General features: G+C 37.4%; 2 protein-coding genes and 1 long non-coding RNA gene across 3 annotated transcripts; 2 read left to right on the plus strand and 1 right to left on the minus strand.

Moving 5' to 3' along the window:
• Positions 1 to 293: 293 nt before the first annotated feature.
• LOC124643699 lies at positions 294 to 12970 on the plus strand. The gene is made up of 6 exons (XM_047182738.1): positions 294 to 657; positions 1568 to 1717; positions 3869 to 4031; positions 5149 to 5327; positions 9856 to 9931; positions 10389 to 12970. The coding sequence occupies exons 1-6, from the start codon at positions 406 to 408 to the stop codon at positions 10655 to 10657; spliced, it is 1089 nt and encodes a 362-aa protein (XP_047038694.1). The 5' UTR covers positions 294 to 405; the 3' UTR covers positions 10658 to 12970.
• LOC124643700 lies at positions 6956 to 7635 on the minus strand. Its single transcript, XR_006985973.1, has 4 exons — positions 7575 to 7635; positions 7369 to 7464; positions 7113 to 7179; positions 6956 to 7037 (listed from the first exon to the last, which is right to left on the minus strand). It is a non-coding gene; the product is annotated as an uncharacterized LOC124643700 (long non-coding RNA).
• Positions 12971 to 13406: 436 nt separating the features above from the next.
• LOC124643841 (HMG box-containing protein 4) lies at positions 13407 to 25067 on the plus strand. Its single transcript, XM_047182950.1, has 8 exons — positions 13407 to 13566; positions 13668 to 13923; positions 14250 to 14419; positions 15323 to 15444; positions 16458 to 16563; positions 17028 to 17119; positions 17809 to 17937; positions 24546 to 25067. Exons 1-8 carry the CDS (start codon positions 13557 to 13559, stop codon positions 24708 to 24710), a joined length of 1050 nt encoding a protein of 349 aa, XP_047038906.1. The 5' UTR covers positions 13407 to 13556; the 3' UTR covers positions 24711 to 25067.
• Positions 25068 to 25479: the final 412 nt, after the last annotated feature.

Below are 25479 nucleotides of genomic sequence, written 5' to 3' on the forward strand. Positions count from 1 at the left end.
GAGAAGAGTGTAGCTTTCCTACAGTGACAGAATTTTTCAAACTGGTTCAGTAGTTTCCACGCCATTAGGGTACAAAAAAAAAACAAAAAATACTCTTTATTACATTTATATAAGTGCAGATGACATTTTCAATAAACAGAAGACAAACATTATTTATAATTTGTTTTTCTTCAATCTTATTTCTAAAACAAACATAGCGCAACAGCTGATGTGTTGTACGTTTTCTACAATAGTTCGAGAAGATTTCATCGTGTATCCGAACACAAATAAAATCGCATCTTCAACAAACGTCAAAACGCTAACTGTCACTGTCAAAACTCCCAACCCATCCGGGGATGAAATCATTACAACAAAAATGTTAAATATCCATTAAATTACAATAACTACAACAATTATCATGTAACTATGGCAGACAAACTCAGACAGTTAGCGCAAAGGCTGAAAGACAAAGTGCATTTACCTCATATAACAAATGGCCGTGAGAAAGTCGATCAGATCATCACAAGATATGTGCCCGCGACTAAAGTAACAGAAATTGCGGAAAGACTTAAATATGAGACGGTGACTAAAAGGGTACGGGAGATGGTGTCCAGATATGAAAAATTCACGGGTGTCGAAGAAATTATGGCTTTGCAAAATACCGTCGTCGATGCGCAGGTTAGTTTTTTTTTAAATATTTCTTTCCTAGAGTTCAAGGCCGGTTTTGCTTATATTTTTTTAGCTATGGTATGCAACGATTCGTTTTTTAAAAAGCTCCCATCATGGCGTCATCGGTCTTCCTATATTTAGTCGATAGATTACTTTGTAATGCAAATTATGCTTATTCATTGCAGTTCATAGAGAATAGACTATATAGTTTATCAGATTAATATGTATGATGTTAATGGGAACTTTTATCTTTATCTCACTTGCAGAGATTGCACTATCTTCTTGTGCAATTTGCATGATTAGCAAGAATAGGAAATGCTATATTTTTCTTAAAATTTTGAATCTCTTTAAATTATTTCTATTTAAAAGTTATGAAAGAATGAAGTTTTCAACACTACAAAACAGCCTATATAATATCAAACTCAAATTCAAAAATGTTTATTTAAATGGGCTGATAAATCAGCATGTTTCACCTTGATAAAAAATATGCAGTAATTAATAAATAAGTCTTTAAACCATATAAAATATGGAGGAAACCTATAATCAGCACTTGACCTAGTTAAAGTAGGTACAAATTAAAAAAAAAACCAATAGGGTAGTTTACAATTAGTCAAATTTAAATATTTTTAATGAACTGTCAAAAATGGTTACTTTGCAATTTGTATGAAAGATAATAAATAAATAAATTGAATACTTTTTTTATGAAAATGTTATCTGTGATGTCACCTGCATTCCTTATCTTATCAATAAAAAAATAAATAATTTCCATCTCAACTATAAACTGTATTTACCCGACTGCCAAAGAAGGAGGGTAATGTTTTTTAATATGCTTTACCTTATGGATATAATAAAAAATTATATTTTTTACCTGGTTAACTACCCAGTTGATTTTAATGTTCAATATTCTCCATCTTTTTAGGAAAGATTCATGGCAGCACAAGACAGGAGACGAGAGCTCGGCCGCCAAGTCACTGATGTCGAGATGAGACTGAAAGAACTCCACGCTGAGATGCAGAACACCATGAAAGGCGATGACAAGTACTTACATCTGTGTACTGAGGAGCATAAGGTATCAACAATATTTTATTATAAAACTAAATAAATAAAAGTAAAATACCACTAGTTATTTCCATGAAACTATAAATCCTTCTAACTTAGCCAAATTGGTTTCCTATCTGCTGAACAGATTTTGTGAAACTCCACCTCTAAAGGTTCCCTTGTCCGAAGTAACAAATCAATCAAATCAAATCACCTTTATTTTCAGGCATCAAAGGCCCATAGATAAATACCTTAAAACTAGCATACATATGTTATACAAAATTGTTAGTAAATAAAAACTTAAAACTATGTTAATAGCACTTCCTTATGCACTATGGCACTGTGCGGTCCTGTGGCACTTGTCTGCAGAAGCGACGGAACACCACGTCCTGTGGCCAGAAGTTTTCGTCCAACACGAGGTGCAGGAAACACGTTGGCACTCGCACCACGAACGCCTTGAAGTTGGCGTTATGGCGCGACTCCAGCAGCTGCACTCTCGGGGCGTACTTCAGCTTCTGACGCACGTACTCCACGATGTCCTCCACCTTAGTGGTGTAGTGTAGGCGGGAGATGTACACCGGGGTGTTCGGCTTGGCGGCACGAATTTTGATGTTTGGCTCAACAGGAGCCGTGCCGCAACGATTCTTGTTGGTTCGCTGACGGCGCTTCCTCCTTTGCACCGTAACGAACCCCTCATCGTCAGCCCGATTCTGTCCCTTTACGGGCACGGGCTTCTTCGTAGCATCAATTTTGCTACCTATGACGCTAGCGTAGTCTCGACGTACATTTTGATGTTTCGCCGAGGCTGCAGAAACGAGCAGCTGATCGAGCGGTCGAGCGGCGGCGAGCGGAGGAGCCGCAGGGACGGGAGCGGGGCAGCGGGGCGCACGAGGCGCGCACTGTGCCGACTCAGCGTTCGGCGGTGACAGCGGTGACGGCGACAAAACTGCTGACGCGAAACTTGCACCCGATACATCGAGGCACGCTGCGCGCCGCATGTTTACGTTCGATGCACCCACAGGTGACCCAGTTACAGTCACCGATTTACGCAACTCGTTAAGTTCGCTGCGCAAATCGGCGACTGTAATTTGGGATGCATCTAACTTCTTCTGTACATCCGCAAGACTTGCCTTTAGAAAGACGATGTCTTTCAGCAGGCTCGTAACGTCGACGTGGTCGAAGGTGACGGGCGGAAGCTTATTCAGATCCTTCGCCACAAACGTCGGCACGTCGTCTGGATCGGTCTCCTTTAGCAGCGTGATGATGTCCTGAATGCTCTTCTTTGTCCCGTCACGCCGGCGGGACACCATCTGGTCGCTCTTGTTGAGCAACCTGTACAGCAGCTGCTTTGCAGCAGCGACGTCATCCTCGCTGAAGTTCGACGCGCAGATTTGGACAGCGGACACCTCGTCCATCACGTCCAGTTTCTGCTGCAGGAACGCCAGCAGCTCATTCGCCACGAGTTGTTCACTCATGGCGATTAAAAAACGACTAGCAACGGCTTGCGCCGCGCTAAATTCTTATTTGTAATAAACAAATATACGCGTCAGCAGCACGACTGCATCGATTCGCAGCTAGTACGAGACTGTAACTCCTAAGGTAGTTGCACATGCAAGAGTTTGTGTGTCTGTATGTCTGTATGTTTGTTGCTCTATCACGCAAAAACTACTGGAGGGATTTTGATGAAACTTGGCAGTAATATAGCCCAGTTAACTAGGAAGGGTTTAGGGTACTTTTATCCTCATATCCCAAGTAGCTTCCAAGGGAGGCAGTTGAAACTGCGAGTGGAAACTTGTGTCTTATTGATGACTGACTCTACATGCCACTGTTCAGCTGATAGTACAAGAGCGAGCCCTCCGCGCTCTCTTCGGTGACGCGGAGCGCGAGGAGAGGGAACCCTTCGCTACCATGTTGGCAGCCGTCAAGCTCGGACACGAGAGGGAGAGGCATGCCGACAGTTATATATGCGAGAGTTTGTGTCTGTATGTTTGTTGCTCTCTCACGCAAAAACTGCAGGAGAGATTTCGATGATACTTGGTAGTAATATAGCCTAGTTATCTAAGAAGGGTATAGGGTAGTTTTTATCCTAATTTTCCAAGTAACTTCTAAGGGAGGATGTTGAAACTAGTATAAGAGACATCCAGTTTCCTCCTTATTACTGACTCCATATGACACTGTTCAGCTGATAGTACAAGAGCGGGCACTTCGCGCTCTCTTCGGTGACGCGGAGCGCGAGGAGAGGGAACTCTTCGCCACCATGTCGGCAGCCGTCAAGCTCGGACACGAGAGGGAGAGGGCTCATGCTGAGAGGAACAAGTATTGGTATATCGTCGCTTCTATATTTGGTAAGTTTATTATGTTGTTTGATGGCCGTTCTCAATATTCAATCTATCCGTGGATTCCTATCCTTGGATTCCATTACTAGAGTTAGAATTTACCCACTTAGCCATGCCTACTAATATCATAAATGCGAAAGTAACTCTTGTCTGTCTGTCTGTAACGCTTTCACGTCTAAACCACTGAACTGATTTTAATTACATTTGGTACAGAGATAGAGTTGACCTTGAGAGAGAACATAGGATAGTTTTTATCCCGGACTTTTGAATAATTCTCTGGGAAACGCGATATAACCGAACTCTACGCGGGCGAAGCCGCGGGCGGAAGCTAGTATTTCATATTTATTGATTTGCATAATTACCATAATGTTACAATTATATTACAAGGGGCTTAAAGCTAGGTACATATTATGGACCCTATTAGGGCACAGAAAAAGAAGGATTTACTAAGTTTAACCCATATAAGTAATGTCTTTATATATCTTAGTAAACAAATCTATGGATAGCCAGAATCTTCACAATGGCCCTGAGTTGGTGTGCGAGCTTAGCCAAAGTACAATTAATGGACCTAATTAGGGCACAGCAACAATGTAGTTTAAATAAGTAACAATTAACACATGCAATGCAAATAATAATTAAAACTAGTGAGGTCTATTATTTTTATGTGACTAGAAAAAAGAATTGGATCCTATGTTCCATATTTATTAATATCGAGCAGAAAATGATTCAAAACTGCATTGAATGGACACCAAAACTACTGGAAACTGTAGCTTATCAACAGTGCAAAACATTTTTCCACGCTCACATCCTTACCTATTATAAATGCGAAAGTAACTCTATCTGTCTATCGCGCTTTCACGTCTAAACCACTAAATTGAATGAAATTAAAGTAACATAGACTGAGACCCTAACCCACATAGAGCAAGCGTGGTGATTAATGCTCAATCCTTCTCCGTGTGAGAGGAGGCCGCAGCCCAGCAGTGGGACGATAAAAAGGCTGTAACTGTACCTAACTCTAGACTGAGACCACTGGTGACATACTACCGCGTTGTGAAATATGGTTCTTCTAGGTGAAACTGTGGGTAACTGCCAGTTATATTCTAATCATGATCCCTTCTCCCTACAGGCACGGTCCTCGGCATAGCCGGCTCCTCAATAAACAACCATCTGAAGATGTCAGAATTCCGTGAAATGATGGAGCAGCAAATGGCCCGCAGTGCCAGTGTCCTCTATACCATCGCCGGCGGGGGCAATGCCGCCACGGCTGACATCAAGCAGGCTATGCAGCAAGAGTTCGCTTATCAGGTTTGGATATTTCCACAGTTGTTTAGGGCCACTCAAAAACTGGACTATAGTCTGAAATCAGCAACCCGCATTGAGCAAGCGTGGTGATTAATGTTCAATCCTTTTCCTTGTGAGAGGAGGCCCGTGCCCAGCAGTGGGACGATAAATAGGCTGTTACAATACAATACAATACTCAAAAACTCAAAAAAGTTTATTCAAATTAGGTTGATAAATCAACACTTTTCGAACGTCAAAAACAAAAGACAGCCCCCAAAACACCCGCCCGCCGTTCACTGCCTATGTTGTATGTTTTATTTATTTATTGCAAAAATGTATACAGTTACAGAAATGCATCCTTATCTTAGGTATACATTACCCTGTTAGGGCGCAGCAAATTAACTTAAAACTATCTCAATACAACATATGTATATACAACGTTATTTTTTGTTTGTGCGAAACCTGAATATAGTTTGTTCAGAATCAGTAACTGAATCGATTCCAATAGTTTTTACACCATGTTATATTTTTTCCCAAAATTATCTAAAAAACTTTGAATGTTGGACACCACAAATAAGTATTTATTCTCGCACAACAAAGGTCACGGCGAGTTCATAGCGGGCGCGAGCACACAGTGCTATCGCGTTGCGCGGCATGTGTGCGTTTTGTGGTGATTATGTATTTTTACGGACAGTCCCGTAACTTAACAAGCTTATAACTTTGTGATTTTTCATGATACGGTTTTGAAATTTCGTACATAGATTCTTTACATAAAAATACTAGATAGGTGTAGCAGGTTTCGCATAAACAAAAAATAACGTTGTATATACTGTTTAATTCTTAACTAGACTTACATCTAAAAGGACAATATAGTTATTTATTTACATTATAATTGTGACTTAATAATTAAATACATACATAAATATGTATATACTAGTGGAAAACCCGGCTTCGCTCGGGTGAAATTTGACTCATAATACACGTCTAGTTGCAAAATGTAGGTAGAAATTTCTGTAGTCATTGGGTCTCAAGGAATATTAAAGGAATAAGCAAGGCATAGATTCGTATAGCTTCGTTCGTTATGTTTAATAAATATAATAAATAAAAACTGCAAAAGTTTTTACACAAATTATTTTTATTTCAAATTAACATTCAAAATAAACTATATAACACAAATTAACAAAACATATAATTTTTAAGGTTTACTCTGTGTAAACCTCTTTGTTTTAAGCACTCAGTCTTTTTCTTTACTTTGACAGGTAGATAAGTACTTACTAATTTTAAAAATAAAATATGAAATTGTGGTTCTTTATCCAAATTGGCTAAATCAAGAATAATATTAGGAAGTATGTAAATTGTAATTTTACAATGAGTACTTATCCGAGAATTTGGCAAAGGTACTTATAAAAAAATATTCTCTATTATACATCAGAGGTTGATTATCACAAAATTTCTCTATATATAACATTTTTCGATAAATATTTATCACCTTTCAAGCCTTGTTCAGTGGTATTGATAATTTGAATTTTTACATCATCGAATCTTTGAACTCGAAATAATTGCCGAGGAAGTTTAAAATCAATTGCTTCATTCAAACATCTTTCCCATTCTTGATCGTCAAAAACATTACCCTCCTTCTTTGGCAGTCGGGTAAAAAGGAGCTTGAGCAGCTTCTCGAAATGAGTTGTAAATAATATTTTCATAAGTTCTAACATTCAACTCTTCGTTATCGACCTTAAAGGAGAAAATATATTAGATAAATATTCAAATAATAATAACTATTGTGAATGTATGTAGGTATATCCTCACATCTCTATCTGGTAATAAGTATTATTTTTCATTTTATAGCCACAGCACTCGCAATAATTGAAATTATCTGCAAAAATATATTATACAATTAATAATGTCTATTGTATAATAAGAGCCAGCCAAGTTCAAGTGGAACTTGCGCATGAAGGGGTTCATTTCATTATCGAGAAAAACGGTGAAAAAATCGTGTCTGTTTCTGTATGTGTTCATGACACCTCAACACAGGCTATGCGTGTGTAAATATTGAGCCGCTTACCGAGTATAATGTTGTCGCATTCCACACATCGACTGCACATTTGCTTTTGTTTGCCATCTCTTGCAAATATTTTGCCATTACAAAAATTGCATGTCACTGGAAGTAAATAAGTACTTATTTTATTTTTAAATGCAGAAGGCTCACAATCCACACTTTAAGAAGAAAACAAAACAAAATTTACTTAAAAACACAACCTGCCTACATACCTACTAAAATACTACACACCATCTTTACGAAGAGCCCTTCGCTCCATCCACTTTCCACAACACGGGCGCGTTCACGGGCTCGGGCGTACCGTTTACACGCTCGTGAACGTGACTGTGCCCGTTGAATGTCGATTTGAACGCGCGCGTGTGAACGTACCATTAGGTTTAAAGAAAAAACACATAACAAAAAGTATATCATAAAAAAGTGTCAAAAACAATATTTTCGCGAAACGTCAACGACTGACGAAAAGTATTTTTTGATAAGATTCACTAAACGTTGGCGATGCGTATCTAAGCAACGTTTATTAACTACCCAAGATGGCGACTGTGGTTTGCTTGTCAGTGCAATTGAAATTTAACGAAATTCTCCATAATCCGAATTTTGCGGATATATGTTGTCGACTCAAAATTAATATTTTTTTATGTTTTGTTATTCATATAAGGTTTCGATCGAGTCTACCGTACCCTTTGACGAAATTATTAATATAGATATATATTACATTTGTGTATAATAAGTTAACAATGTTATTAATTTCTTTTAGGTTTAAGAACAACTTTATTTCTCGTAAAAAAGGACAATGGGCACTTTGTATGGGATTTGGTACCCGCTCCAACAGTAACGTATGATATATCATTAGAAAGGTATTTACGTGAAGAATAATAAAAACTATGGGGCTTGCCTCAATTAGCTGTCCGATCCAAGTAACGATAAAAATTAAATCGACATAGAAACAAGTATGTCATCCATATATGCAAATTCATTAAGAGGCATATGTCGTCAGTATAATAATTTTAAACTCAGTTAATAGACATCTTAAATTGTTTGAGATACACTCTATTATAATCTAAAGGTTGTAATAGTCTATGGAGTCATACTACGGAAACACAATCGTCATCTGATTTGACAAAAGTTCAAAACATTTCTGAAAACACAACTAATCATTTTAGTTACATACTATCTTTAAACATACTGGCTTCCATGTACCTACACATTATATGAAATAAAAAAAAAACCTGTTATTAAAACACGATAATCATTAAACATTAATTGATTGTAAATACTGAAAGACTTTCATCAAATACATAAGCTATATTCTGCGTGAACTGCAAAGGTTTGCACACAGACTTTTTTTAAAGCAGTGGGCAGGCAAACATTCTAAGAAGGCCAAATTCTTGTTTTTTTGTTACTTTACCAGTTTTTATTCAATACAGTTGGATTTAAGAACTCCATCTACGTTGATGATTTATGAACATTATACATTCTATTAGTCGATGTCACGCGAAATGGACAAGGAATTGGGACTAGTCGTCATAGTAAACATTTTTTGGCTTGCCAAGACCTACGCAATGGTACTAGAATCAACACTGTTGGACAGGGTACCAAAACGCCCATCGTCCTTTTACATAATTACTTACTGAGAAACAATATTTAAAACTAACATAAATGATTCGAGCGCAGAAAGGTAGGAAATATAAAAAATAACACAAAAAAAAAAAACCAAAAATGTGGGTAGATCAATAGTAAACTCAACACATAAGTTTTTTATCCAAATCATAACATGGATGCATGAAGTTGGTTTGTACTGATATCAAACTTCTGTCTGAAGATGTCAGACCTTGTAATTGAAGTTGTCAGATCTTCTGACTGGTGATGTTAGAGCTTTTAATCGATGATGTTAGACTGTCTGGCTTCTGACTTATGATTTCACGATTCAGGCAGCCCCCAAATCAGACTTGTCAGGTCAAACTCAATATTTTTTCTAACGTTTTGAAGGTCGGATTCTAGCGTTACTACAATGAAGTAATGGTAAATAACTAATTAACCTAGCTTTTTTCCAAATATTTCAGTGTAATAACTGGATGCAGCTGAGCACCAGTGTTTCACAAGGAGCAACTGCCTCCGCCTATCTGACCTCCTCAACCCAGTTACCCGGGCAATCCAATACCCCCTTGGTTAGACTGGTGTTAGACTTACTGGCTTCTGACTACCCGTAATGACTGCCTGAGATGTTCAAGGATGTTCCGGTTAGACTAGAAGCCGACCCCAACATAGTTGGGAAAAGGCTTGGAGGATGATGATATGCCCACAATAAAGACTCCTTGACCCTTGAAAGTTCTTGACTTGATAACATTGAAAAAGTTCCATATGGGACATGTAGTTTTTCTAAGAAATGGCCACCCATCCATATATCGACCGCGGCAAGCACAACGACCGACTAATCCATGAGTATTTTACGACGAAACTTTATTTTAACTGTTTCTTTTTTCTTTTTTTTTACAGGACAATCTCGCAAACAATTTGAAACTCATGCAGGAGAACATTAACAATCTAGTCGAAAAACAGGAACATTTAATAGGTAAATATGTTTTTATTTATTTATTATTTTGTAGAACTAAAGTACGTATTTGACTTATGGTAGGAAAATGTGATGTTTGAAAGTTTGTTATTTTTTTGATTAAAAAGTAACTGTTTTCCCGCTGTTTCACCCGAATCCCGTGGGAAGGACTGTCCTTACCGGGATAAAATATATATAGCCTATGTTACTCGAGTAGTGTGTAGCTTTCATCGTCATCATCATCATCTCAGCCATAGGACGTCCACTGCTGTACATAGGCCTCCCCGTTAGATCTCCACAGATACCTGTTGGAGGCGACCTGCATCCAGCGTCTTCCGATGACCTTTACAAACAAAAAATTTTTTCCTCTTTATCATACTTTTTTTCCTGGGGCTGCGAAAAAAATCTCCCGGGACATAAGTTAAGACTAGTAAGTAGTAGTTAAGACACTTTATAATTTCCATTTTATTCTTTACAGAGCACATACACCGCCGCGAAAGAACAGTAGACTCCCAATTACGGGACCTAACCCGAGCAATAGTCAACGCCTCTCAATCCAGCATCCAATCTGATGCAGAGATCACAAAAGCCTTATCCGTGGTACACCAAGACTTGGAAGATGTTGACCAAATCAAGGATATTGATAAAAACAAAGTTTTGTTAGAACCAAATCAGATTTTAACTGGCATAGGCGTTATAATGGCAATGGCAATCATTTTTGGCAATATCATTGGCAGGATAAGTTGATTTTTTTGGCTGTCTAAGTTTTGGGTTTTGGGGTTCCTGCGTTTTTTTTTTCTTTAATTTTAAATTACATCTTCATCATGCCTTTTTGTCGGCCCACTGCTGGGCTGCGGCCTCCTCTCGCACGGAGAAGGATTGAGCGTTGATCACCACGCTTGCTTAAAGCGGGTTGGTGATTTTTTATGCGATTTTTTTTTTAGTTTATTAACCCGTTTTGGCAGTAGGGTAAAAATCTAGTTGTTTTTTTTACTGGTAATATAGTTCTCGCCTAACTTAATGGCGTTTCGCAGCTAAATTCAGAGTTTAAGTTTGCGCATGTGGCCTTACCTTCATTCGCTCTTAGCTAAATATGGTTTCTGCGCTAAGGGTGACCACTTAAAAAATATTTCGATTTTAATATTCGATGTTAAAACATCGATATTTTCTTCTATCGAATACTTTCCACAAAACTTTAATATTACCTTTTTCAAGTGAAATGCGCAAAATTCGTGAAAGTAGACGAATTTTGCGCAACGACTTGCGCAATGTTACTAGGCGACAAAAGGTTTGGCAAGAACTATATTGTTCTACTACTAACTATATTGGTAGTTTAGTACTTATGTTGAGTTCTAAATTGTCTTGCAAAAGTTTTAATACTCTATACAAATTATTGATTTAATTCGTAATTCTTAAAAAAAAAAGAAAAAATAATTATTTACGTTGCAATTGCCAAGCAAAAATATAAACCAAAAGTTTTTTTATTAAAATATAAGTAGAATTAAATTGGTAATTATATAAAGTGTATTCCACAATGTTTCTGAGATAATTTTGACAGCATTTTTGAAAGTAAATTTCTAGTCGAAACTAGTTCGTAAAATAATTTGATGCTATTACAAATTACTCAAAAACAGATAAAAAAATATATACAATTTATTATGTACACAGCTATACACGAAAACGCATATTTTGATACATATACAATATTGTTTAGCTTACGACTAATATTTTTTTATGTGGCTTTTGGTAAATTACGGTTACGGGTAAACAACCAGTCTTACCACGCGGTATCGGGTTGCCCGGGTAACTGGGTTGAGGAGGTCAGAGCCATGTGGCACACTGGTACTCAGTTGCATCCGGTTAGACTGGAAGCCGACCCCAACATAGTTGGGAAAAGGCTAGCCAGATGACTTCTGCTGGCTTCGTCAAAGCTATTGTGTCGACAAATAATCAAATTATTAAAATACCACCAAATAAAGGAGTTTTGGGGAATTTTCGAATTTAAGACAAAAAGAATTTTTGGATTGAAAAAAAATTTCAAGATTTCCCCTACTCGTTTACCAAATTGCCAAACTAAAAATATTAGTTTCTGCCATACTATTGAAAGAACATAAAAACGCAGGAACCTCACTTTTTATGTGATCGACTTATTTTTTAACTTTCTACGTCTGACGCAGAAAATGTATGGGAATAACATTATTTATAGTACGTATGAAAGTCATTCGGAATAGCAAACTATGTATGCAAAAAGGTGTTATATTGCCTTAATTGGGATTTCTACCATTACTTTCTACTGTCGCATTTCTACCATCGGACAAAGTCTACTACTGGCCCTATTTAAAAATAATGAAGAACTTTACATAAACCATCTACTAAATAGTCCGAACAAAGCCTAAACATTTGTTTTGGATAGATGAGCCTTATCTTATCCTCATCTGAATGGCTTATTTCTATAGTACAACAAACTAATATTTATTTATTAACATTTGGGTTATATTCTCTTGCCGAAATTAGTTCTCCACTAGAATTTTGTATATTTTTTAATCTTAAATTTCACTATCTTTGGTCTATGTTTCAGCTTTTGTTGTCTATGTTATCTGCGATCTCAGGATAATTTTATAGAAATTGTAAATTAATGTGGTTTTAAACCTAAAAATTGTAATTGCTTATTTATAATATAAACCCGGAATTATGGGATTCGCTAATATTTATTTCTATTTATTTATTTATTCAGTTTTCTGCGCATCGTTTTTCCACTACTTAAAAAATTATACCATAATGTTGCCATAGATGAAAACCATTTTTTTTTCAAGCAATACAAATTGAAATAGTTCCTACTCCATTTTTAACCGACTTAAAGGTAAAGGAGTGTGCAATTGACGCCTTAATAATGGATAAGTTGTTTGAGATCGCTATATTTATATTTATAAACATACTGGTTTTAAGTTTTTCACCAAAAGTTTTTAGAATTCAGTCTTGCAATGCTATAGACTTGAATATTCCAATATGTATGTACATTTAATAAGACAGTGTTACTCAAATAAAAATATTGATGTTATATTTTCTTTGTTTCATTTAGAAAAAGTTTTAAGCATCATCTGCCCAGACTTTTCCCAGCTATGTTGGGGTCAACTTCCAGTCTAACTGGATGCAGCTTAGTACCAGTGTTTTACAAGGAGCGACTGCCTATATTACCTCAACCCGGTTTCCCGGGCAACTCCTTGGTTACACTGGTGTCAAACTTACTAACAACTCAGTCTAATCTAAACCACCGAATGTGCAGTTTCAGTGTTTTACTTTACTATGAGTGACTACCAAAGATGTTGAAATCGCAGCCAGAACCCACGATTTATCGTAATTTCTGTAATATTCACAGACCGACTGCGACAAGCTTTAAGAAAAATTTATAACTCGAAAGAGGTTATATTATCGGTAGCTCAAAAGCCTTCTATTCAAATATTGATGCATAGGCTGAATGGAGCTATTCACTATTGCATCACGATATGTCAAATTTAAAAATTAATCAATCTGTCAACTAGCGTGCAAGTTGCATTTTGTCGTCGTATTTATTTACTGAAAAATATAGCAATTTTAATAATCCAATCAAAAGTTTTATTCATAATAAGGTTTAACACACTTAAATAAAATGCAGGAAGGTAATACACTTAAATAAAATAGAATAATAAAGGAATTGTGTGCTAAAATAAAGTGCAAAGAATTCCCTCCAAAAAATGTTGAATTTTGACGAAAATTTCAGATTTGGAAGTCACTGGAATTTCTCGCAGCGGTCGTGTCAGAAAGAAGAGTTCTAAATTAATGGACTTTGAGTCCCCTGATGATATTGAGACGAGATATCGTCGTCAGACTCCTGTGAAACCGTTTGTCGGGTTCCGGCAGGAAGAGACTGAATTTCAGCAGCAAGAGAGTACCCCTTCGCGTCAGGTTGAGGAAGCAGGCACTGCGTCCGGCAGTGAATCTGATTATTATGATAATCCTGGAGAAAATGCTGATAGGTAAGATTTTTGGTTAAAAGTTCGTATTGAATGTAAAAGACAAATATTGCCAAACCTAAGTCATTATGCAGTAGTACCTTACTATTAATGTTCAAATCTTATGTGATTGAGATCGCTTCAATCCCCTGAAATGTGAAAACTTTATACTACTTAGGGCATATATACATCAGATTTCTTAAAACAACCATATTCATGTTCAAGTTTCAAAGTAAACAGTTGCAACTTTCATATTCAGTCTTTAGCATTGTATAAATCTTATCAATATTCCTACTACTATTTATTACTTATTTTACCAAATTATTAACAAACCCCTTTTCTCCTTAAAGTGGAGAACCACAAAATTGCAGCATGGAGTCAGACAGCTCAGCGTCAGACGAGGGTTCCACGCGGACTCCCGCTAACTCCCTCTATATGATGGAGAAGAGTAGCAAGAAGAAGCTGATAGTTAAAGACGGAAGAGTGATTGGTAGGGCTAAGGCTCAGAGGAAGGATAAAGGTAATTATCGTCATCATCATCTTCAGCTATTTTATTGTCCCACTGCAAGGCTTCTCAATCCGATTTCAAACACACACACAACAATTAAAATCAAATTTGGCTAATAATTCAACACTTTTCAAACATTGAAACCTGCTTTTTTCCTTTTCCAAAGTGTTTTTTCTTATATAGAACTAGTACTGTCGGGATAATGTCGGGATACCTTTTTCACACACGGTCGGTTAGCCCCATGGTAAGTTATTTATTAACTTGTGTTATGGGTGCTAACACAACTGATAAACTACATATAGCTACATATATACATATTTATAAATACATATCATAACACCCAGACCACGGCCAACAAGCATGCTCATCACACAAATGTCGACCGAACCGGGAATCGAACCCGGGACCTCAGGTTGGCGGTCCGGCATGATGACCATTGCGCCATCGAGGTCGTCAAACTGAACTAGTAGTCTATAAATATTGGGAATGTAATGGCTGGTTACTCATAAAGTAATCTGATAGCTTTTCAGCAACTTATCTAACAGATAAACGATAAGTTTTGGTTTCACAGGCCTCAACTATATCTGACAGATAGATAGCATTATGCACGTATAGGTAAACTGATTAACACTTCTCAAGCTTATAGATCTCGCCAAACTTTTGACGTGACAATGCCTTATAAATCGATGGAGCTGGCTGCACGCACGAAAAAACATGACTCATGCGGCGTTACCTAGCTCTGAGTGACAAAGAGGCACGATCGGCCTCCGCTTTCGGCAGCGTTCGACATCTGACGATCAATTTCTTATGACGTTGTCACGTTCGACTATCGTCAGTAAACCGAATTTACAGACAACCGTTTTTTTGTCATCACGAAAGTTTGAGAGGTGTAATAGAATTTTCTTTGTTTCAAAGGTAAAACCCGCATAACAGCATACATGATGTGGGCTAAGGAAGCACGTAATGAGTTGTTACGCAAACATCCCGATATGGACTTCTCAGCCATCTCCAAGCGGTTGGGCGAGATGTGGTCTAATGTGAGTAGAAGATTATATGTTATTTTTGTTTCTAGAAGTACCTAGTTTAATGATAGTGGTTGAAGCAGGCGGGAGCCACTATTTAAAAGCAAGATATGTGACATAAATAGATAAATTCTATTTGCATTCTACTCTTGTTGTAATTGGGTTAAAACTACTCAGTTGGGTATTCTTGCAAAAATAGACCTTAATTGTTAGGGTTTCTTCTCTTCTCTTTAACTTTCGCCAGCGCTTTCATCCGCACTCAGATAAAAAGTGGCTTTATACAGGGTGTGTCGTTCATAATCACATTAAATCAAATCGCATATACTTTATGATATTAAATGGCGAATTGTAAAAAAAAATAACCTAATCCAGTCAGTGGTTTAACCACAGGAGTAATTTTTCGTTTTTATAATTTAAAACATCATGTGTAAAGCAGAGATAAAGTTAGGAGTATCGAATGTTTTGATCAGTTGACAGCTGTCAGTTTTCAAGGGAGAATTTCAGTTGTTTGTAATGACTGACTTTTATATGGTGTTCTAATTTTATCACATTTTTATTCTATTTACTTTGTTTGAACAATTCATTTTTTTATTTTACGTATTTTTCTTTTACCTTTGTGTTAATCGACATAATATAATAACCAGTATATTAACGCATTTCATTTAATGTGATTATGAACGACACACCCGATATATAAGACAATTTTTTTTTTTCATATTAGCTCTGTAGTACAGTAAACTGCACATTAGTGGTAACTGTCATGCACCTTAACTCAATAGAAATAAGTACGATTTTCCTATAAAACTATTGCCACTGACCTGAAGTTGACTGTACCTACCTGAGATTAGTGACTTTATAAAATTATGCATTAAAACAGTACCTACTTTTCACAAGCCACCTCACATAAAAATAAAGAATTGCCTCTCTTTATGTAAAATTTCGACTCAATCGGTTCAGCAGTTTAAGTGTAGAAACATCACAAACAAACACATTTTCACATTTATAACCCTGGCTTATTATGTTAACAGGTAAACTACAATGAGCGGTATCTATGGAAGCGCAAAGCCAAGCGGTTTGCCATGCAGAAGGAACAGAGCAACCAGCCTGCTAATAAAATTATAATTTCTAACCCGAGTGAGTGTGTTTTTAAATCATTAAAACAATATTTTTGTCATACATATTACATTCACATAAAGTTATCAAGTTCAAAACTAAGAAGACTTCGTTTTTTTAGGTACTCAACAGCTGATAAACATAGTTTATATACTTTTTTTGATAAATAAATACATCGTTCATGAACACAAATATTTGTCTTTATGGCCATCCAACCTGTGACCTTGAACGTGGCAGGCAAATATACAAATTACTATGCCTTTTGGCTGTAAAAAAGTCATCCAAAACTTTTCACAGGTAAAAAAGATGAGTTCAAAAGTTGGAAAGCATAAATAAATAAATAGTAGAAAGTCATAAGGGGGATTATTCACAAAGTGTAATGGATAAAAATTGTTAAGGTGTTTTTCAATTTTGACCAGTTCCTGAAGCTTTATAATATTAATATAGATTTTCAACAGTGTAATTAACTTTCTGCATTTCTGCAGGTCGTCCGTTATCGACGGGCGGGCCCGGGCGTCCGCGCGGAGCCGCGCGCGCTCCGCCCGCACCCGTCACGCCGCCATCACAAGCTGTCGTGGTAAGTACTTATGCTATACTTATTTACAAAAGAAAATCGGCACTCTCGATTATTATAGTTTTCGGTTACTAATGGTAAAAACTATGTTCAAAACCACGAGGATTGGTAACGATTAGGTAGCAACTCTCTATATGTATTTCCATAGAAAATTGGATTACTCAGAGCTATTCTGATGCACACTCAGACTAGACCCGAAATGACTGATACAGATTCTCAAATGGATGAACTCTATGATGAACGGTATCATCAACATTCACAAAATTTTGTTTTAAATACCCCCAAAAAAAGGATTAGCCCATGGCCCTACGTGTTCAAAATCCGCCCCCTGTCTGGCTCTGCCCAGACAAAGCTTTAACAATAAAAGCTGTACCGAGGTTCTACCCATGTCTCGGGAGCACTACTTCCAGTGTCCTTTGTCAGGCCGGACAAGACTATATTGGTCTTATTACAAAAACGTAAACATGTGTCAAACACTTGTCTAAAAACAGTGTGGCTGCAAAAAGGAACTTATTTCAACGTCATAATCTGTCATTTTTTTTGACAAGTCTTAAACTGACGTTTATAAGTTTTTTTTGGTAAGACGGCAGGTGTTCCAAACTTAATTTAAAGTATATCGTTTTTGTTTGCAGACCAAGACAGACGAATATATTTAAATTACCATTAATAATGTTAATTTATTATTGTTGTAGCCGGTATCGACGCTGTGCAGCGCGGGCATGTACCGCGTGACGGGCTGCGGCGCCGTGGACGTGGCGGCGCATCTCCGACTGCTGGGGGAGAGTCTCGCTATCATCGGCGAGAGGCTCAAAGAGCATGAGGTGCGTACGAGAAATATACAGGAATGAATTTTAAGCAGTGCACAAAAAAACTGGTGGTCCAGAATATTTTTATGCATTTTTTTTTTTTTTTTTTATTTTATTTTAAGAAGGCTTACAGACTAATAACATAATATGTAACAAAAATATATTTTCCAGTTGCTAATAACAAGCCTCCACAGATATATAATATTAACGATGAACTATTGTAATGCGTGAATGTGTTTTTTTTTTTTTTTTAATCTATACATATAATAAATCTGTAGAAAAGTAATTTTTGTACATTGAAGAAATTGACAAAAAAAATAACCAGCATGTTAAAGGATAACTAACAGAACCCATTTCCATCATTTTTGTCATTTTTGTCTGTTTGTCTGTTTATCTGTTTGTTTGTTCGGGATTCACGTAAAGTCTACGAATTAAATGCAGACAATGCTTATATACAAAAATTCTACGTAACTTGGGGTATTACTTAGTTTTTGTTTCATCGAAATCGATTCACTCTATCAAAAGATATGATTAATTTTGTGAATTTAAGATGTAAAATATTACGACACGCAATCTATTTGTCAAAACTGTACATTTGAATGTTGTACTTATATTAGTTGATCGGCCTATTATTAATCTTTACACAGAAAATCACACCTTTATAAGTAACTTCGGAAGAAAAAAAAATATGAAAATTTTGTTTAGCCAAGGTTAAAGTAGCTCCATCTGTGGTAAATAAAATACATCAAATTTGTCAAAGGAGCGAGGTGGTAAATGACAATATTACCATACATTCTTTATAGAGGATTATTATTTCAACAGATGGAGTTGTGTATTTTCCGTAATTCACCATATTTTAACACGTAGTGTAATTTTTCGATAGACATTTCAATAGTGTTTGTCAGTTTGCCGTGCCACATCAAAATCCAACTATAATTATTACCTTGATGAAAAGAAAATTAATAGTTCTCAGCCAAATTTAAAACGGTGCCATCTAAACTATTTTCTGAACATTATGTCAAAAATGATGACTTTAGTGGAACAATTAATTATCATTTAAAGTTACAGATGGAGTTCATATCAGGATTTTTTCATAAACATAGTTTAGCTTATCTTCCACTAATGTAGTGGCCTTAAAACAAATTACTTTGAGTGAGTAGTATTAAGTAGACCTTAATTATTTTTTCTGATGCAAAATATGTAAACTTAATCCTAGAAGAAATGAGGATCTATCTCTCGCAAGCGCTGCTAAGCGTGAGGTAGGTAATGTAGGATTCTGTAGCTTTAAAAACAAGCCCAGATACAAAGTGCAGATAAGAAATGGGAGCTCTCTCTATTTAATACCATACACACGTAAAATGCTTTATGCGTCTGAAAACGTACAAATTACGTGCCGCATACCAGAGACATGCTTACTTTCAACTTCTGATCGCAAATACACTGTTCACGATTACGAACAGTCTCAGTAAGACCCGAGCCAAGTTTAAAAACCCTAAAAAACCCCTTTTATATAAAACTACGTTTGATGTCATTTAATCACAAAGACAGAATTGTTCTCTGTTGCAAATCCTATCCACCTATATCCTATCCTAATCCAGAATGCATTGCAGGTGTGCATTGCACAAAAACCAATGGTATCCTATTCGAGAAGTCAAAAGACTTGACCTGCCAACGTCAGCTTCTGCGCTAAGCAAGTGTTCTTAATAGTACCATCAGAATTACATTCATCGTTGAATGAGGTGAATAAATTTTCAGAAACCACAATAACAGTAGGAGCCAAAGCGTATTATCGCTTCATAGAGCTCTGATTGGCCCCAGGTGACCAAGTCAGGTCTGATTTGTTCGTTCATCAGATCTTTGAAAGTGTTTCGGTGGATACTTACTGTCGTCCTGTTTACGTGTGACACAAAATATGGTATATAAACGTCCTCCGCAAGAGCGAAATTTCCCGGTGTGCGGTAGTGACGCACAGTATACAACACTTATGTTTCTTTTGATTTGCTGGCTCCACCAAGAAATGACAAATTGCGAGCGTACATTCTGAAAATCTTGGCAAAACTGCAGGTTTCAAGTACGAACACATGAAGTGGACTCTCACAGATACGTACATTTTGCCTATTTGTGAACTAATGCAAACATTTCGGTGGAGTCTGGATGATGAATGATAAAATGAGTCATCATCATCAGCAGGCGCATAGGGTAGGATAGTTTCACTTACTCATGGTAAGGCCTCCCCCACATTAGGCGTGCGCGATCCTCGGGCGTGTGAGTAGCGCGGGCGCCGCGCGTGCGTCGCGAGCGCGTTGCGTGAGCGTCGCGTTTTGCTGCCCTGCGGCATTTGCAGCGCGCTCGCGGCGCGCACGCGCCGCTCTCCTTGACGTTTAACTGCTAAGGCGTTTAGCGGGCGGCGGGGATAGCGGGCGAAGGGGTAAGAACGCAACTCGAGCTCCGCGTGCTCGCCGCGAGCGCGTCGCTTGCACTCTTCACACATGCCGCAGGGCAGCACAACGCGACGTTCACGCAGCGCGCTCGCGACGCACGCGCTACTCACACGCCCGAGGATCGCGCACGCCTAATGTGGGGTCAGCCTTACCATGAGTAAGTGAAACTATCCTACCCTATGCGCCTGCTGATGATGATGACTCATTTTATCATCCATCCAGCTATTCCCCAACTGTGTTGGTGTTGGCTTCCAGTCACCGAATCTGTTTTAGTACCAATATTTTGCTTGGAGCGACTACCTATCTACCTATCTACAATCCAGTCAACTACACAAGACGATATCCATATTATGGTAAGACTGACAGACTTTCTGGCTTCTGATTAGTCGCAGCAGCTGCAGAAAATGTACAAATGACAGCTTTGTCAGACTCAAAGCATGTAGACATAGATTATAGCTGTTTCCTGTGAAAATTACTTACGCACCATACGTAATAATTTTCCAAATTGGCTGAACAACGTCACAAATTTTACTTCTTTTGTTTAGATAAATGAATCAATTCATCAATGAATCTATGCGACTGCTAAGTGCTAATCCTAATTATACTGTCACGTGAAAGAATGCACCTACGGGATAAGTAGTATTTTGACTATTCTATATTGCCCACGCAGACGAAGTTGCGGGCAACAGCTAGTTATTAATATTATTTATTTGCTACGTGTGTATTTGAGTACCACCAGACAGTGCTTCATTCTCAAAAAATGATTTAGCTAAAAGTTTCCTTGCTACTTTCATTTTAGTGCAAAATAAGTCAATATCATGCTCACGAGATAATTCATTAAAGCAACGAGCGCTTCTAATAAGGTAAGCATTATCCTCCCTAAAATCAGCAAAATATGGATACCAACTATTCTTACGCGCTCGTGTCAGTAAACCGGTTTCGCGTTGCCGCCGTGCCTACTATGACGGCTATGACCATACAATCGGTTACAAAATAAACATCTTACACTATCAGAAGCCAGTAAGTCTGACACCACTGTAGTAGTCCGAAGCCAGTAAGTCTGACACCAGTCTGGTAGTCAGAAGCCAGTGAGTCTGAAACCAGTCTGGTAGTCAGAAGCCAGTGAGTCTGACACCAGTGTAGTAGTCAGAAGCCAGTTAGTCTAACACCAGTTTCGTAGTCAGAAGCCAGTAAGTCTCACACCAGTCTAGAAGTCAGAAGCCAGTAAGTCTGACAGCAGTCTGGTAGTCAGAAGCCAGTAAGTCTGACACCAGTGTAGTTGTCAGAAGCCAGTAAGTCTGACACCAGCGTAGTAGTCAGAAGCCAGTATTAGTCTGACACCAGTCTGGTAGTCAGAAGCCAGTACCTAAGTCTGACACCAATGTAGTAGTCAGAAGCCTATAAGTCTGACATCAGTCTGGTAGTTAGGAACTAGTTAGTCTGTCAGCAGTCTGGTAGTCAGAAGCCAGCGAGTCTGTCGCCAGTCTGGTAGTCAGAAGCCAGTAGGTCTGACATCAGTCTGGTAGTCAGAAGCCTGTAAGTCTGACACCAGTCTTGTAGTCAGAAGCCAGTGAGTCTGACACCAGTCTGGTAGTCGGAAGCCAGTAAGTCTGACACCAGTTCGGTAGTCAGAAGCCAGGAAGTCGGACACTAGTCTTAGTCTCAAAATAGCATCTATATTATTGGCAGACTCACTGTTTGTTTCTCGCGATTTCGTACGCATCCTGTGTTAACTACCTACTTACACTACGAAATCTTCTTATTTCTCCTTCCCTGTTCCCAATTTTATTTGGGGTCGGCGCAATATGTCATTCTCTTCCATTTTCCCCTGCCACTCATACTGACACTCACTTCCTTCCTATTCATGTCATCTTTCAGGCAATCTATCCATCTTTTCTTAGGTCTTCCTCTTCCTCTCCATCCATCTACATTCATACTTAGCACACACTTTGTTGCATGCGTACATTGACATATATTCTAGCGATAGACAAGAACATCCATACAAATAATTTACCCGCTTATGTCGTCTGTTGACATCTCGATGACGTATTGTGACATGTAGTCATCCTCATTGATGTTAATAGGCATGATGACAAATTTTTAAATTCCTTTGTATGATGTAGGTTTACGTCTATTTTATATGAAAAATTATTAATTTTAAGAAAATGCGAAGTTTTTTTATCAAATAATTGCATTTTTCTCTGTCCACTTTGAATCCGGCGCGAAAACGCTTGTCAGTGTCATGTCGTCACTTGTGACGTCACGACTGAAATTACAAGACGCAAGTAAACAACGCTCGTGCAATAATTAAGTTTTTTGTGTTATTAAATATGAATTCGAAAGTGCATAGGTGTTGTGGGGTCCCCCAGTGTAAGAACACATCTCAAAACAACTCCTGATAAGTTATTTGTGTACGTTCCTCACAATAAAAAAATACGAAACAAATGGCTTAAACTTGCAAGGCGAGATTCAAAAGCAATATTGCCCAGGGTACAACTTTATTTTTGTGAAGATCACTTTGATGTAAGTTATTACATAGTTCTCTAGATTCTAGCATAGTTTATAATGTAAATAACTATTTCGAGGTTAGGTTTCATCTCTCATTGCTGTTATATTACGCATTTTATTCATATCATGTATTTATATGTATGTGTTTATTTGAGGAATTATTTATAACTAAAATTGTTTTTAATTAAACTAATATTCTAACATAGAAGTTTTTTTAATTAAACTAATACACTTAAATGGAAGTTTTTTTAATTAAACTAGTATACTTACATGGAAGTTTTAACATTTCTAAATTCAGCTGAACAAAAATCTTTATTTGATGCCAAAAACTCTCCCAGCATTATGATATCCATTCTAGGCAAATTAGCGCTGTTTGCCTTGATAAATCCGGGCTCCATAACTCGTGTTATAAACAATTAATTAAAAACAAAGATCGCAGTGGAAGTTCACAATAACGAAATGTGACGTTCGCGCGCTTTCGCGCGAGTTGTTTTCAGAGATGACGTCACGAGCTCTGATTGGTGTTCAAGATATCATGGCGGATTGCCTTATTTCGTAATTTTATTTTATAAAAATATATATTAATCACATTATTAATAAAGAAAACAATGCGCGTTTTATATTCCAAGCTTCAAGTTTAATTTAATAAATATATTATTTTAATGATTTTTGATTACTGTCATCATGCCTATTGCAGAAGTGTCGCTCGTATTTTGCCTACATTTTTCATTACTCAAAAAGTTTATATCTAAGTGAATTCAAAATCATGTAATATATCAAAAAGTTTATTTATATTTAATTGAATGCAAAATCATGTTATATATTAAAACCAGGAACTTATTTTTAGGGTTTTTAATATTAATTACGATGTTTTTTTTTCTTAAGAGGGCTATCACAAATTTTCGCGAATTTAATTATTTTTTCTTGAAAGTAAGAACATACCATGACAAAGTGAAGTCTGTTTTCATTGATATTTTACCTACTGCCAGTTTTATGGCACATCTGTTTCTGCACGATTTTCTTAATCCATAATTTAAGATGGCGGGCGGGAACAAATTAATGCATATTTGTAAAATTGAATTATAAATGAAAAGTATGATATACAAGCGTTGTAATAGCATGAACAGCGTGTAATTTTACTAACTTGACTCTCGAATTAGTTTATATGTGTAAGTTTATACCTTGATATGTATTTTCTATTTTATAATTGTCGTTTCATAGACATCCATCTGACGCAGGTGTCAAAATCGCTCTGATTTGCCATTTTGGGCACTGCATAGTCTGCACTGCAGTTCAGTGTGGTAAGCTTTTTGTTCGGAACGTTCTATCTAGTACGTAGTACATATATATCGATGCATGCGTATCATCCCTCCTCATTACATACCCATACCACGACAATCTTCTACTTCTCATCTTTGTGTAACTGGCGCTACTTTCAGACTTCCTCTAATGTAATAATTCCTCACTTTATCCATTCTTGTAATACCACACATCCATCTCAGCATTCTCATTTCTGCTACATGCACTCTCTTCTCATACCTCTTTTTCAATGCCCAACACTCCGATCCATACAGGAATTTTGCCCTTCAGTTTGTGTTGTGTTATGGGGCATCCGTGGGTCACAGATAGCGCGATAGGTGAAATGATTTCTCAAATAAACTATTTTGTCCACAGGGCCAAATAGCAGTGTCAGGCTCGGTGTCAGTGCTGTTAGACACTCTGCTGTGCTCGCTAGCGCCGCTGCTGAGCGTGTGCCGCGCGCTGCCCGCCATCGCGCCGCCCGCGCGGATACTGCAAGACACGCTGCACAACATCGCCTATATCATGCCGGGACTCTAGACAAGGAAGAAGTTGACAGCCTAAACATCTTCTGAACACACGCTCAGCAAAGAAAAACACGCTGTATAAAATCGCTTATATATCATGCCGGGACTGTAGACAACTAAGAAATGATGATCGGAGATTTCAAGGCCCTAGACCTCTAAAAACGTTTTAAAACCAAATTAAGCCAAATCTGTAGAGCCATTATCGAGTTTTAATGCGAATAACGAATAGCAATACAAGAAGAACTGTATACTTGTAGGTATACAGTAGGTGACGTCATCATCTTTAAATTCAAAATGAAACAAATATTACATTTATGTATACTAATGAATTTTAAGCTAAAAGTGTGAATAAAATTGGTTAAATAATGAATTTTTGTTTTTTATTTATGTAATTTAGAACAAACTAGATTATTGACAAAATGCGTAAGACACTGGTACTAAGCTGTATCAGGTAAGACTGTATAATAGCGTTCTCGCTGTGGGATCACGGAACGTTAGCACAAAATAAATATTAGTTACAAAGTGTGTGCTAAGTATGACACCAGTTTAACCAAGGGGTATCGGGTTGCCCGGGTAACTGGGTTGAGGAGGTCAGATAGGCAGTCGCTCCTTATAAAGCTCTGGTACTCAGCTGAATCCGGTTAGACTGGAAGCCGACCCCAACATGATTGGGAAAAAGGCTCGGAGGATGATGATGTGTGCTAAGTATGAATGTAGATAGATGGAGACGAAGAGGAAGACCTAAGAAAAGATGGATGGATTGCCTGAAAGATGACATGAAT

This window comes from Helicoverpa zea, chromosome 28, assembly GCF_022581195.2.
Source record: "Helicoverpa zea isolate HzStark_Cry1AcR chromosome 28, ilHelZeax1.1, whole genome shotgun sequence".
Classification (NCBI taxonomy): Eukaryota; Metazoa; Arthropoda; class Insecta; order Lepidoptera; family Noctuidae; genus Helicoverpa; species Helicoverpa zea.

Excerpts from the sequence above, each read along its gene's own strand:
- LOC124643699 (XM_047182738.1), top strand. The coding sequence starts at position 406 with ATGGCAGACAAACTCAGACAGTTAGCGCAAAGGCTGAAAGACAAAGTG. Across the intron at positions 658-1,567 it reads ATACCGTCGTCGATGCGCAG|GAAAGATTCATGGCAGCACA; the intron begins GTTAGTTTTTTT and ends CCATCTTTTTAG. Across the intron at positions 5,328-9,855 it reads AGCAAGAGTTCGCTTATCAG|GACAATCTCGCAAACAATTT; the intron begins GTTTGGATATTT and ends TTTTTTTTACAG.
- LOC124643841 (XM_047182950.1), top strand. Across the intron at positions 15,445-16,457 it reads TGGGCGAGATGTGGTCTAAT|GTAAACTACAATGAGCGGTA; the intron begins GTGAGTAGAAGA and ends TTATGTTAACAG. Across the intron at positions 17,938-24,545 it reads AGAGGCTCAAAGAGCATGAG|GGCCAAATAGCAGTGTCAGG; the intron begins GTGCGTACGAGA and ends TTTTGTCCACAG.